Below are 15,851 nucleotides of genomic sequence, written 5' to 3'. Positions count from 1 at the left end.
AAGGTGGGTTAGTTTACGAACAAGTGAATCCTAAAATGCAGGTTATGAAAAAAAAGCCCGATTTAAGCAGAAGGAAAAATCAGCATCAAGCATTCAAAAGGTATAGTACTGCAAGACCTAGGTGTAGGGCGAAGCTCCCACTCACCTGCATCAACCCAAGAGCCTTGTGTATTCATGATCTGCTATCCAACTTTCTTTTCCCACAATGCAACATGCTGTATCACCAGCTTTTAATTTTAGAAATTCTCACCCTGGTGTCCAAATCCGACAATGGCCTCTCCCTTCCCCACCTCCAACTTCCTCCAGCCCTACAACCCTCCAAGATCAGAGTTCCTCAAACGCTGGCCTCTTGTGCATCCCCCACTTCCTTCGCTCCACCATTGGTGGCCATTTCTTCAGCTGCCTGGGCCCTAAGTTCTGACATTCTCTCCCTAAACCTCTCCACCTCCCTCTCCTCCTTTATGCTGCTGCTTAAAACCCAGCTCTTCGACCAAGCTTTTGGTCACCTGCCTTAATGTCTCCTCTTTTGGCTCGGTAGCGGTCTATTACGCTCCTGTGAAGCACCTTGTGACATTTTACTACTTTATAAGAGCTATATAAATGCAAGTTTGTCATCTCCAAATTCAATACAATTTCCTTGGTTTTACACTCAATGCTGCTGTATAAAACCCCGAATCCCAAAAGCCATTTTATAGCCTCTCCTGCCTGCACTCCCACCTTTAAAGATCGAATCAGCACCCCATATCTCTGCTCCACCACTTGTGAAGGCTATTATTTGGGATATGCTTGCTTTCATTATTCTTCCCTCAATCCATCTCCTATATCCACACGGACACTCTACTTTCACAAGGACACAAGGCTGATGAATAGAAAATTAATTTGCTGCATCTTCAAACTAATTCTTAATTTCTTCCGTACTTTCATTTTAAATAAATATACAGAACAGAAATTATGCAATTTACAATTCCAAACATGGTCACAACTAGACTTTTTAAAAAATTGATTTGCTTGCAGGATTGGGTGATGCTGGCAAGGCCACAGTTACTGCCCATCACTGGTTGCCTGGAGATAGTGATGGTGAGCCTTCTCCTTGAACCACGACAGTCACTGCGCTGATGGTGCTGCCGCAAGTGTTAGGCAGGGAATTCCGGGATATGGATGCAGTAACGATGAAGGAACAGTGATGTATGTCCATGCCAGGATGTTGTACAACTTGGAGGTGGAACTTGGAGGTGATTGCGTTGCCATGACATTGCTGCTCTTGTCCTTCTCAGTAGAACATATGGGTCGGAGAGGTGCTGTTAAAGTAAGCTTAGCAAGTGAGCGCTCCTTTTCCCCAATGATCAAGCCTCATGAATAGCTCCAATAAAGGAGTTTTCAGTCAGTCAACCTTGGTTATTCAGTTGCTAAGCATCGCACAAATGCCTCTAGATCAGTAACCCAGAAATCTCCAACTTCATAATGGTTTGGTTATTTGATGTACGGCTGCACTAGGAGCTGATGCCTCAGAACATTTGTTAGCACTTGGTTATTAGCAGATGGGAAAAAATTCTGCTAACTATTCTTCTGCAAAATTCTTTAAACTAGTGCATTTGTTGGTCATGCTATTCCTTAATATTTATATTTCAACAAGATCCAAACTTCTGTAGTACAAGTACAGTAGGAATACCTCAGTTGAATTTAAGTACTTTAACAAGGGCTCCGAGCATTTGACAATGGGACAATGAGGTTTTTTTTGCAGCACCACCACACAAATCAATCTTGCTGTAATGACTATTGAATATTTACTTAACTTTCAACCATTTTCCCTTTAGGTCAATAAATATTTTTCAGCTATATGTTCCTAACCCCCTGAAAGTAGATCAAATTTCCCAGGAAATATACAGCAGTGAATCAATATATTTCACCAACACAGTTGTCACTAGTTGATCAGACCAACCAGCTCCATTAGGGCTGTGCTAGAACAATTTTCCAAGTAAATGTGCAGCTATATCTCCTCCTTAGGCAGTCCCTCGGAACCGAGGATGACTTGCTTCCACATTAAAAATGAGCTCGCAGGTGACTGATGAGGCAATGAGGGACCTACAGTCTCTGTCACAGGTGGGGCAGACGGTGGGTGGGTGGGGTGCTTGGGTTGACGTGCGCTCCTTGCGCTTGGCTTCTGCTTGCTCCCGGCGAAGAGACTCGAGGTGTTCAGCACCTTCCCAGATGCTTCTCCTCCACTTTGTGCGGTCTTGGGCCAGGGATTCCCAGGTGTCGGTGGGAATGTTGCACTTTTTCAAGGAGGCTTTGAGGGTGTCCTTGAAGTGTTTCCTCTGCCCACCTGGGGCTCTCTTGCCGTGCCGGAGCTCCGAGTAGAGCGCTTGTTTCGGGAGTCTCGTATCGGGCATGCGGATAATGTGACCCATCCATCGGAGCTGATCGGGTGTGGTCAAAGCTTCGATGCTGGGGATGTTGGCCTGAGCGAGAACACAGACGTTGGTGCGCCTATCCTGCCAATGGATTTGCAGGATCTTGTGGAGGCAGCGTTGGTGGTACCTCTCCAGTGCTTTGAGGTGCCTGCTGTACATGGTCCATGTCTCTGAGGCATACAGCAGGGCGGGTATCACTGCTGCTCTGTAGACCATGAGCTTGGTGCCGGGTTTGAGGTTCTGGTCTTCAAACACTCTCTTCCTCAGGCGACCGAAGGCTGCACTGGCACACTGAAGGCGGTGTTGGACTTCATCGTCGACATTTGCCCTTGTTGACAGTAGGCTCCCGAGGTATGGAAAGTGGTCCCACATTGTCCAAGGCCTTGTCGTGGATTTTGATAATCGGGGGGCAGTACCGTGTGGCGGGGGCAGGTTGGTAGAGGACCTTTGTCTTACGGATGTTTAGTGTAAGGCCCATGTTCTCGTACGCGTCGGTGAAGGTGTTGACTATGGTTTGGAGTTCGACCTCCGAGTGAGCGCAGACGCAAGCGTCGTCTGCATACTGTAATTCGACGACAGAGGATGGGACAACCTTGGATCTGGACTGGAGGTGACGGAGGTTGAACAGTTTCCCGTTTGTTCTACAAATTAGCTCCACTCCGGTGGGGAGCTTACTGAGGGCGAGATGCAGCATTGCAGCAAGATCGAGAACAGCATTGGTGCGATGACACAGCCTTGCTTGACCCCGGTTCGTACATGAATTGGGTCTGTGGTGGAACCGTTGGTCAGGATCACTGCTTGCTATACGCACTTATAAATAACCACATATTCCTTTATAAAATATTAGTTTAGCTCAGTCTCCACTCACTTCAAAATTGTTCAGTTTTGAAGGAACAACTAATCCGATTTCCCCGCTAAGTTCACTAAGCAGCCCACACCATCATTTACATCTTACCTGGTAAGGACTATTACTCCAACCAGTTCCTTACAGCAAGCATCCTGAAACCGGTGTTCACCAAATTGCTCATACAACTGATACATTACATCAAGTACAGTTTCGCTACGCAGAATCTTGTGACTGACATCGGCACACAACATGACACTGTTCTCGTACTGCAGAATTGAAGTGGTGTACCCTGGCCAAACCATGATTCTGTCACGGGGGAAAAAAATAACGCAGTGTTCACATCTTCCATTATTTTAAATTTTCCTACAGTGCTTGAAGCCAACCTTAAATTTAGTTTGCTTTTAGTTAAATGCAATCTATATTAAAAATCTTACATCTACACACAAATTCCTATGCCCACACTTGTGGCAGCAACTGCCTATGTAACTTTCCGTGCTTCCACCTTCCTCCCAGTGTAACCGCCGGTGGGAGGATAGAATTACAGCGTGACAAGCTGCCATTATCATATATGGGGACACACAAGTTTACAAATATACAGTATTTTTAAATAATTGAATTAAGTCTGTAAACCCTAGTCCAATTATCCCCTGCCTTTTAACCCTGCTGCACCTGAAAACTTAGTCTTGGCCCGCCAGGTACAACGCCAAGGAAAATTCACTAGTACAATCAAATTAAGTGTTAACATCTGCAAGTAGTTGTGTAAGCATCGGCGCAGGCCCCAAGGATTTGTATGATTGTTCCTGCTGTTTGACCAGCAGTCTGTTTGGCCCAATGGTAGGGGTGTGGTGCAGTTGGACCTAGAAGCACTGAGAGTTTCAATTTAACTATGGAAAAGACAATGGGCGTCTCGATAGGTGATTTAACTTTGGACAATGAGACTGTGTGTTTTAATGGGTTTCGATGGATCTTCAATTGGATAAGACAACGTCCCAGTTTCGCTGGAACAATGGACTTCCTGGCCTCAATGATGAACACTTTAACCTTGGACAAAACACATCAGCAGTAAGACTAAATCACATCAGGTATGTACCACAGGGAGGGGGAGACAAGATAAGCAATTGTCTTCCATCCCCCGGCCCTATACATGTCCTGCGGTTTGGATTACTGGGTGTGTATTGGAATACAAGAGCTGGGGGAAGGCCCAGACTCCAAAAGGCAGGAACCAGACAAAGAAGGGCGATTTAAAAGACATCAATGAACTTTTAGGGTATACAGAGAAGGCAGCTTTGGCCTTTCTCTCTCTCTCTCTTGCTCTAAACCACCACGAGCGACAAGAGCCTTGCCTTGCTGTTCAACTGTAGGAACGAACCTCAAAACTGGGACTTGGATACTGCATCAGCAATACGGAACCAGGAGACACGTTCTACACAGGGAAGCAGCGAGCAAGAAACCGGACAATCAGGGTGAGCATTGTCTAAGCCCACGCATCCTTAAGACCACCGGTACTGTGTGAGGGAGTGCTGTGTCCCAACCAAGCCAAAGGGGCTTAGTGGGGAGGTTCTGTGTTTATTTTACAGTGTATGTTCCGGGGTTTGTGGAACAAGTCCATATTATACTCTGTATAGCAACACTGTGATTTTAGACGTCTTAATAAGAGACAGGGGCCTGTTTGACGGGCCAAGTTGTATTGTTGTACTGTTTGTTTTATGCCACCCGGCATTTTACGTACTGGAGGTGGGTGCGTGTGTTAACCTTATTAAACACTGGACGGTTGAGTCCGAAAAGCTTGTCTGTGTTCCAATCCTGTTCACCGTAATTCCTGTCGTATAGAACTAAGTAGGAGGGGTGATTCGAACCACCAAAGCAAACCACCTACAGTTGTCACACATACCTGTGCTGAGGAATCATAATGGGATCCTGAGGGTTGTAGTAGTTTCGGCCAATTTGCTGCAAGGACATTATCTTTAAAAGTCTGCAAAAAAAAAATTACTTCAGAATTTCTGTTAAGGAATTAGAAGCGTTTTTAGAAACGTGGCAATTCCAGTCAAATCTATTTAACATAGTAGCAGATGTGAAAGGAATTCTAGTTAAATTAGCCCAACTGCAAATTTCGATCCTATTCCAGTTTCAGCTTTTTACTGAGGCAACATTTCATCCTTGGAAGATTAGACAAGCTGCAAATTATTTAAATCTCTAATTACAATTAAACATGTCAAGATCAACTTGGTCCATTCAAAAACATTTTTGTTTTGATCCGCCGGACGTCTGACAAGCGGGGAACCCGTGCCACAGGTTCTGTCTCGTAATCAAGCTATTGAAAACCCATGCAGGTAGGAGTTTGTTTGCACAAAATTAATGCACACTCCACACAGGGTCATGCCTTTCAATCCTAGACTTTCCTATAGTATCTGGGGCACCTGCTCTCCCAGCTGTGCTTGTCTGACTTGGAAACACTAGCATACCCATACAACAAATTTTCAATCCAATAGGAAGGAGGCTCACTTCACTTTTGAGTGTAATTATTAAACAGTATTAATCCCACCCATCGTGCCTGCGCAAGCTCAACTACTGGGACTATCCATTCTAATCCCCACAACCCTTAGAAGGTGCCAGGTCAAAAGATTAATGTACCTTTATAGTCACTTACCTCCTGAACACAATGCTGTAAAACTGAAGGCATGTTGGAGAGGTCGGAGGCAATTCATTGGTCAAAGTAACCGTTACCGTCACGTTCTGGCCATCACGTGTCTGGCTGAGTAGTTCAGTGACCTTACAATTGAAAAAAGGTCTCAAATCTTAACTTAAAACGCAAACATTTCCCACACATTTAACCGCGATCATCACTACTTTTGATGGAAATTAGTACCTTCAAGAGTTTACTGGGGGAAAAAAAACTCTGTCCAGTGTCAACCTGATGAAGGACTAGACTGTAAATAGAGTGCAGAAGGCAAATTTTCTCTCTTCACCTGGACTTAAATCCAGCTCAGATGATTGAATGCATGCCTGGGGACTCAGCAACATGCATTTGGATAGTCTCAATGCAGTTCAGAGTAGGTATCCTCAAAGCACTAAATTACCTAGGCTGTAACACCACAAATCCCAGCCAGAATGGAGATGATTGGGTAATTCCCCCGTCTCCATTGCTCGGAGACCACACAGTTGTAAGTGACTGGGATTGATTTCACGTACATTTGTATCGTGTAACTATCCTCCACTCGCTATTGCTGGAGAAATAATCCTGCTTTTATCGGGAGACTTTGCTGCAGTTTGTCAGAAGTTCTGTTTGCTGAAGTTCGCAGAGACTTTGTTTAAATAGACTGTTTGCCACAAGCCCCGCCCTGCCTTGAGCTTATTGGATGGCACAGCAGTATCAATGCTCACTTCGTTTAGCAATCTGTTGATGGGTATTAAGCCCATTAGCCCCTCTCTGGCAGCTGTTAATGGATTTGAACTCATCTAGATAGATTGTTCTTCCCTCCCAGTCTTCAAATCTCTGTCACAACTCCAGCCCAACAGTTCCACTTCTGATCGAGTATCACACCCCATAAGACAATCTCTCTTGAAACCCACTGTGCACTTATGTTCTCATTTGGAATCTTCCAACATAGCCAATACATAAACAGCACATATGTGGACTGCCAAAGATTTTAAAACAAATACGTGCTTAATTAATATAGGTGGCTCAAATGGTGGGTGCCATGGGTTGAACAAAAACCAGTATATTCCAGTGACCTATTCCTCCCTCCTCCAGCCACCCCCCCCCCACAGCCCTGTGAGGTGTATGCATATTCTTTTAGCAGTTTTATTAGCACAGTTCTGAAGGGTCGCAGGACAGAGCCACTCCGGCCCCAACCTTACAAGACTCTCCCATTTACATCAGCAAGTGCCACTGCTTAAATCAAAGTTATGATCTGGAATGCAATACCGGAAAGGGTGGTAGAAGCAGATTCAATAGTAGCTTTCAAAAGGGAATTGGATAAATACTTGAAAAGGAAACATTTACAGGGCTATGGGGAGCAGGACTAATTGGATAGCTTTTCCAAAGAGCTGGCACAGGCACGATGGCCCAAATGGCCGCCTTCTGCACGGTCAGATTCTTTGAATGCCCTGTGAGCACTGGAAAACCTCATTAAAAGGAAAGGAAACTAGCTCCACCAGCTTCGTTTTAAGTAGAGACCACACTGCAGCTCAAGACCCACCCAAAAGGTGGGGTCGTCAATGCAGCCGAGTCCTTTATAATCAGCAGTGGGAGAACCGGTGAGTCACCCTGGAGATAACGTTCACTTCATTCGGTTTTCCTTTTCATTCCACCCCAACACCAGGTCTCTCTCTTTTGCTTTTAAGGCAAATTGTTACATTTCCAATACTGTGTCACACAAGACTTAAACTTAGAAATAACAGGAAACGCTGGAAAAACTCAGCAGGCCAGGGCAGCATCCGTGGAGAGAGAAACTGAGTTAACGTTTCAGGTCGAAGACTCTTCGTCAGAACTGGGAAAAAAAGCAGGAAAAGGGATAGATTTTAAAGCAAGTGGGGGCTGGGAAAAGGGGGAGGGGCTGAAAGAACAAAAGGGAAGGTCCGAGATAGGACAGAAAGCAGGAGAGATTGAGACTTAAACTTAGAACTTACTTTCGTTTCCAGTTTTTTGGGAAGGAATAAGAGCGAACCATCAAAAACATGAGTTGTACCAAGAATTTTGTCATGCATAAACAACAGTGCAGTACGCAGACGTCTCGATTCCATCTCAGGGTTATAATCCACATGGTATTGATACAGAGCCCACTGGGGGCGTGAGTTTAGGCGAATATAGTTTGATATCAGGTGTATTAGACTCCCAGAAACACCTGCAAACATAAAAGATTAATATGATTTCCTATATTACAGCAGTGACTACACTTCAGAAGTTCATTGACTAAAGCACTTTGGGACGTCCCGAGGTCATGAAAGACACAGTATAAATGAAAGTCTCCTTTTTATTTTATGATACACATTTAAAGATCGTGCTTACCTAAAGCCTTGGAGTATATGGAGGGAGCTCATGTAAATATTTTACAACGGAAGCTAGAAGGGTACAAACCCAGTATTTAGCAGCAACTTAGCTGCTGACAGTTACACTGCCATATGGCGATATGGCGAGTAGTGTTCCACAGGTCTGTTGAGGTCTTTCTGGTTTAACTATATACAAATATAAACAACCTGAATTTAGGAATCAAGAACAAATATTGAAATGTGCTGATGTAGAGGACTGTGAAAGACTGCAGGACATAGGAGGATAGTCTGATAGGTGGCAGACGCCATTCAATGTAGAAAAATAAGCAATATTTCTTGGAACAGGGAAACAAAATACACCTTAAATAACAGAAGGGAGTAGAGGGACTGTGGTTTGTAGATGTGCAGAGCTTTAAATGGTGGGAGCACGAGTAGATAAGGCCATAAAAGAGGCAAACAGAATCTTTGGTTTTGTATCAAGAGGCATAAAACATAAAAGCAAAGAGGTAATTTGAACAGGTACAAGACTTGGGTCACAGTTGGAGTACTCTGCAATTTTCGGCCCCGCGACAAGAGTATGAAGGGTTATAATGAGGTAAGCACTGAGACTGTTTCCACTCGTCAGTGAAATGATCACAAGAGGACACAAGGATTAGAAAAAAATCTTTACATACAGAATTGGTTAAAAGTCAGGCATTCTCTGCCACAAACCACTGTTAAAGCAGAATCATAAAGTGAATTGATAGTTGCTTAAAAAAGTGGACAAGGAGATTGAGCAGGAGTCGGATTAGAATAGGTGGTTTAGCAAAAATTAGCAACACAGACTTGCTATGTCAAAGGACAAGATTCTGTGCTGCAACAGTTTATGATTCTAATCTCCCCAGCTCAATCTCAATACAGGAGACTTTGGTTTATCCGGAGGTTGTATGTCCGGAAACCTCGATCTACCGGCAGAAATCAGGAGCCGTTCTGTTAGGTTGTTTTTCATCTCGTGGCTTTTTTTCCCCCCAACAGTCAGGCTTTGGAAAGTCTCTCTGAAGCTGTTGCTAAGCTACAGAGACGCTTCCAAGGTACGGGCCGACTGTTTGAAGCTGTTGCTAAGCAACAGTGTTTGTTGTCAGATACGGAGATGAAATCTCCGCATGCTTCAACATTAACGCTGGTATGTCCGGCAGTTTTGATAGATCGGCAACAGCTCGGTCCCGTCGGTGCCGGATATAACAAAGTTTCCTGTACTAGCTTTTTAAACACTATGAAACAACCAAAACGGCTGTTATGTTTACATGGAGGTGTAACCTCACCTCCTAAGTGGCAAAAGCCTCAATGCATCTCATTGTTTTAGCCAGATTATACTGGGCACTGACTTTTCCCCAAAGCTGAGCGTTACTGCAGTTGCACTCGTGACATGTACTGCAATAGGGTATAAAGATTCGGAGGAAATGGGAGCACCTAATGTCCAGTGTTAACCATCTAACAAATCTAGTGGTCAATCTACATGAGTCAGACAAGTGTAATGGAATCATTATGCATTGTTGCTGCCTTCTCACTGTGCTGATTCAGTTACATTGGAACCACCAATTCACAAGTGACTTCACAAAAGCACCATTAGTACTGTACCAGCTGCTCGATCCTGGGATTGTTGTTGTCAACTACAGCAATTTGAATAATGCAGCAATTAATCTTTAGTGAGTGCTGAACTCTGCAGAACAAGAGTGGCTTTTTTTTTTAAAAAGCATTTAAAAGCTGAAAGGTTAGGGATAGGAGACAAAGCCAATGTGAAACACATAGCAAAATGTAGAGCAAATAGAAATGAAATGAGAGAAAATATAGAAACCTTTAAGGTTACTTTTTTGGACTTGTTTGATCTAGAACAAGCAATTTGATCACTTATCCATTCAGTGGAGATAAATGGGTTTAGAAGATAAAGCAACTGTGATATTAACGTATGATCTAAGATTTGACTATAGAAACCGAGATCACCAATACAAGCAACTTCAAATGAAAGCCTGACTGCTCGACATTAGTCTTTACCTGTTTTGGACTCCTTGACATGCTCCATAGCCTTCCTGGTGTTAACTCCGAGATCATGAAAATCTCGCCGCCGACCACCTCTTTCAGTCAATGACAGCTCTTTAAATCCAGCAGACACCACCTCAATGACTGCCATTTTCAGGAAACAATAAATCATACAATGTAAAATCCAGTGCAGTGGAGCCATGTTCCTCAATTTATCAGTCTTGAGAAATTATTACAAGGTCCTGTTGGGTCTAGCTTCCATTTGCATTGGATGCTGTTCAAGAAACTCATTACAATTTTAGATAAGAGCAGAATATTAATTTTTAAATGTAGTCACAAGTATGCTCCACATTCAACAGGAAGAACACCCATCAAGGAATTCTTACAGCAGAAATATTTGATCAGTGTTTTCTTGTACTACATGATGCCCAGTTATCTATATGCACTTCTTTTCAAGCCCTGGAGTCTTTAGAATAACTATAGCAAAGTGGCCAACTTCACTTGAAAGAGGAACACCAGTGAAAAGAACTACAGTACAGTATTTGCTTTTTTTAAGCTCACACACCATGTATAGTATGCAAAGCTGGTAAAGTGCAAGAGCTGAGGACACCAAGATTCAATATCTGGAACACCAATCTCTTAACTGGCTAGTGGTCTAGTTGAGACAATCATAGATTGAATAGGCTATGCTAGCAATGCCACAAAGGGGGCTAGTAATGAGACTCAACCGAAAATCTTCCAGCAAGGTTTTCAAATGTGGATTCATCATGCACCCCAACATTATACGGCTTCAGGTTTGACCAAGACATACTTGAGACCTCTAAACAGGCATCTTTGCACACAAGAATGCCCCATTTCCATCTAAGTGATAGCTGTTCTTTAATTATTACACTAAGATAGCTGTTAGATGGTTACAACATTTATGTACAGAGGTTATAGTTTCCTTTGCAAGATCTAAGATAGTAGAGACATTTCAATCAAGCCTCACCATCTTTGCGCCCCACTATTCCAGAGGGCCCTCGCTGTCGACCACGACCGAGTAGTTCAGGCTCCCCTGCAGTGACAAGTCTTGTGGGAGCTGGTACTGGAGCAGGTGCCTACATTTCAAAATAGAAGATAGTCCTGCATTTATTTCTGAAGCAATTAGCAAATTAGATTTGTAGTGATAATAACCCCACTGCCTTTCGATATATGCTCCTGATTAAAATTAGTTGCAAAAGTTTAAATACAGGTAGGAAAAATATTAAGTTAAACAACTCAATTGATGTTAAGTCAATTCAATCATCCTTTCCACCAGCAGCAAACTGCCAATCTTCGTGTCCCTTTGTTTTCCTGTACACACATGCACTGACAAAAATATAAACCAAATTCAAAAATGTTCAACTCCAGAATGGCAACAATGACGATGTTAAACAGAAACAGGAGCCATTCAGCCCCTCGGGCCTGTTCTGCCATTCAGTTACACCACAGGTGATCTGCACCTCAACTCCATTTACCGCCTTTTCTCCATATCCCTTGCCTAACAAAAATCGATCGATTTCAGTCCTGAAAATTTCAAATGACCCAGCATGCAGAGCCTTTTGGGGGGTGTAAAGTCTGTGGGTTGTGCAGTTAATAAATACACAGACTTCAGAAGTAACAAACAAACAGGTCTTTACTATTCGAAGGTCTGGGCGAATCTGCCCCAGAAATCCTGCTACAACACTTATATACTGGTGTGGTCACTATCGGTATTACAGTATACAGAAGCCAAACAAATAGTGCCACACCTAAAGTAGCTCCCTTAAAGGTGAACGGTTACATTCAATAGTTCCCTTAAAGGTAGACGGGTACATACACTACAATCCTCCCTTTTTAGCTTATTACTTACAGAGTCCCCGTTAAACATACATATCTTCAACTTCCTATAAAACAAATTACAGATATAATCTCGGTGGAGTCAATGTCATATAAAACAATTTACAAATATAATCTCGGTGGAAACAGTTCAAAGGTTCCGTCTCTGCGGAAACAGTTCATAGATTCAGTCTCTGATCTTGACTCGTTCCGAACAACATTTCATTGGTGTAGCCGGTTCACCTGGCTAGCGTGACTCCTCCATAGCCTTTTTCTTGACTTAGCAGCTTTAACTTTCGTCCTGTTGAACCAGCAGTGCGGACTTTGACAACCAACTGGCTGTCTTGACATTTTCCAGTTTTTCAACTAATTTAGCTCCTTTCGTAATGTCCCGCCTGGAATGGTAGAAGTGCTAATATTTTAGACAGTTATTATCTTCTGCTTCTTCTTTTTCTTTTCTGCCTTTTTGAAACTCTCGGAGCTCCTTTCTCGGCTGCCAGCTGTAGCGCCACCAACTCTCTATGTTCCTTAGACCTTAAGTGCTTCATCCGGATTTCAGCACTTTGAGAGTTTTCATCACGAGCTGGGCAGACCACATCCTCGTAATATTCAGTGTCACTCAACAGGTCATGGTAATATTCAGGTTCGTCCTGAGTTAGGCCAGCGAGAGAGACTTCTTCTTCCTCCTCACCCGTCTGGACGTTAGCTGACGGTGGTTCCTTCCCTAAACATCTTTCTTGAAAAGCCTTCTTCATGCATTCATATTCATCCCGCTCTTCCTGGGTTATCTGCCATTCCTTCACGACGGACCTCATTTGTGAGTTCAATACCTTCCTTTCCACCGGTAATTGCGTTATCAGGCTATTTAACCCTTCTACTGAAGTAACGGTTTCCACCTTCTTCTGTTCACCTTGACGTGATTCAACGTACTTTTGGCATCCTTGTAAAATTTGTGTTGCCACCTCAGCTATCTCCGTGACTTTTGAGAGCTCCGAACTCGTTCCCCCTGAAGATTGAAGCTCGTGTTCAGATTGTTCCCCTTGTAGAGTCTTGTCCTTCAGCATATGAAGGAGTTGGCCGACCGTTAACTCTTCCCTGGGAACACGGTGGATCAGAGTCTTCTCCATTTCATCCACCTCTTTCTCCAATACTTCCACCTTACGTTCCTCTTGAACTTTGCCGAGCGCTGAAAGCCAAAGTTGCGCCCTGATGCTCTCTAGTTCATGTTCAGGGACCATTCTTACAGTGTCCTGTTCTTCCACTGCAAGGATTCCCAGTTGAATCTGTTCTTCAAGTTGTTGAACCTCAGACATTGCCGCCTCATATTTGTCTTGGGTGTCCTTCAATGTTTTTATAAGTTCTTGGACATCCTGTCTTTCATGTTCTGCCATGATTTTCACCTCTAATTGCTCATCTATGGATGGAGCTTCTATCGATGAGTCTGTCTTGGCCTTGAGCTCATCAAGAATTTCCTGCAGCCTTTGGACTTCTTGCTCATGTTCAACCTTTAGTTGTTCATATCCTTCTACTGAAACTAGCTTTTCGGAGGCTGCCGAGTTAACCCCCTCCTGAATTGTAGCCTGGGCCTGTTCATACTGTTCTTTCAACTTCTCACACTCTGCTTGTAAAGAGTCGTAAAGAAGAACTGGAATAAAATCCTGGCTCCCTGAAGATTCCTCTTCCTTTGGTTCATTCTGTAAATATTCTAGTTCCTGAACAGCATCAGGGGAATGTGATTGGTATTTGACCATGAGGCTCTATGGTCGCTCTCTGCTTGAGCTAGCTGTCTCTGTAGTCTTTCCAGGGTCCCCCATTCGGTGTCCCAGAACTTTTCCATATTTTTCATCTCCTGTACGAGACGATCACTCAACTGTTCTAATTGTTGTCGTACTTTGACATAAGTTTGCGTCCGAGCTCGGTGTTCTTCCGTCATGGATGAATCCTTTGCTTGAACAGGCTCAGAATTCTCTGTCAACCTGGAGTTCTGCTCTGCAGCTTTATTCTTCTTGGTACCATAAGTCCTTCTGCCTGTCTTCGTTTTCGACTTGGTCTTATCATCATCCATTTCAGAATCTGAGCTAATAGCTTGCACCGAGTCCTCCCTCATTATGGCTTTTAGGTAATGCCATTCCATGTCTATTTTCTTAATCCACTCCCGTCCTAGAAGTGGTGGTCCTCCCTCAGGTAATACGTACAAGCTCATTCTTGGGTGTTCTTTACCCCTATCTCTCACCTTGACTCTTATTTTCCCCACGGGGTATATGTTATGCCCCGTGTATGTCTGTAATACGAACTTGGTATTTCTTAAAGGTATGTGAGAGAATAGCCGGTGGTAGTCCCTTCGGTTGATGACTGATAGAGCTGATCCAGTGTCCAGCTCCATTCTTATTTGGACTCCAGCTATTTTTAGTATGACCCAGATGGCCTGTAGATCCGTTTCTTTACCCACATTGTGGATTCTCAGACTACCCAGCTCCTGGTTGTTTGGGTCTGAGTCTGAATTCTGTTCGTCTGAACTCTTCTCAGCCACCTTGTGTACCTTGTTGTACTTTTCTGGTGGTGGCTTCCTTTGATTATTGATCTTTTTCCCGGACCGGCATACCTTCGCGATGTGACCCAGTTTGCCACATTTCCTACACTCTTGGTTCTTAAACCAGCATTGATTCTGGTCATGCGTTGTCTTCCCACAATGGTAGCATTTTGTTGTGCTTGAAGTAATTTGGTCCACCCCGAGTGCCGCCGCCTTTAGTTGCATTTCCGCCGTTCCTTTCGCTGCGGCTTCGTGCGATGCAGCTATAAGGACAGCCCTGTCCAGTGTGAGGTCATTCTCTTCCAGTAGTCGCTTCTGCGTCCCTTCTTTGGACAATCCGCATACGAACTTGTCCCGCAGCGCTTCTGTCAGATTCCCTCCGAACTGGCAGTATTTCACTAGCCTACGCAGTTCGACCAAGTATTCCGCATTGCTTTCGTCTTTCTTCTGCGTTCTTGCGTAGAATTTGAATCGTTCAGCCAGCATCAGCGGTGTGGGGTTCAAGTGGTCCTTCAGCACAGCCACAATCTCTTCGAAGGTCTGATCCGCTGGTTTATTTGGTGCTATTAAATGCTTCAAGAGCCCGTATGTTTTTTGCCCCCATCGAGTTTAGCAATTTTATCGCCTTGTCGTCTTCCTCTATTTTGTTGGCTTCGCAATAGATCTCTATGCGTTCCACGTACGTGGCCCAGTCTTCTATTTCAGAATTAAAGTCGTTAATATTCCCTCGCTTAGGCATCTTTCTTCCCTTGGGAGCAGCACCAGTATTTCTTATTTATTTGTTTCTAAGATGGCGGTTTTCCCGCGAAATCGGCGGTTTCCCGCTCTTTCCTTCTCTCCCCGCCCACTTCAATGGCGGTATGTCAATCAAGATGGCGGTTTTCCCGCAAAAATGGCGGTTTCCCGCTCTTCCTTTCTCGCCCCGCCCACTTCAATGGCGGTTTCCCGCTTCTAGCGTCTTCTCCGCCTAATGGCGGCTTCCCGCGTTTCTTCCCGGTGGAAGGGGTACGCTTCCCCCTCAGCGGACAGGTTCAGCCGCTGGCTGGCTACCGCACAGCTCCCCTTACTCGGCTATGTCTTTTCCTCCCGCCCGCACGGCTCTACCGGCGCTGGGTACACCCCGTTAGCGGAGGACAGTTCAGCTGCTGGACTGGCTCTCGCGCAGTCTCTCTCTCCGTACCCGGCTCTGTCGCTCTCACCCGCACGTTCGATGCTACCGGCC

General features: G+C 44.3%; 1 protein-coding gene across 1 annotated transcript in view; it reads right to left on the bottom strand.

The window, feature by feature from the left end:
* The window catches only part of piwil1 (piwi-like RNA-mediated gene silencing 1), a 66,641-nt gene that overhangs the window by 32,543 nt on the left and 18,247 nt on the right, over nt 1–15,851 (bottom strand). Inside the window, exons 3-8 of the mRNA XM_086011889.1 lie at nt 11,252–11,360; nt 10,279–10,407; nt 7,888–8,102; nt 5,906–6,027; nt 5,150–5,230; nt 3,367–3,564 (exon numbers count right to left, since the gene is read on the bottom strand). Coding sequence (XP_085868015.1) covers nt 3,367–3,564; nt 5,150–5,230; nt 5,906–6,027; nt 7,888–8,102; nt 10,279–10,407; nt 11,252–11,360 — 854 coding nt within the window. The remainder of the gene's footprint in view (nt 1–3,366; nt 3,565–5,149; nt 5,231–5,905; nt 6,028–7,887; nt 8,103–10,278; nt 10,408–11,251; nt 11,361–15,851) is intronic.

The sequence above is a fragment of the Somniosus microcephalus genome, chromosome 19 (genome assembly GCF_052327205.1).
Source record: "Somniosus microcephalus isolate GS21.2 chromosome 19, FLI_Smic_1.0, whole genome shotgun sequence".
Taxonomy (NCBI): Eukaryota; Metazoa; Chordata; class Chondrichthyes; order Squaliformes; family Somniosidae; genus Somniosus; species Somniosus microcephalus.
Note: the sequence above shows the minus strand (reverse complement) of the source record. Positions and strands in the feature narration are given on the sequence as shown.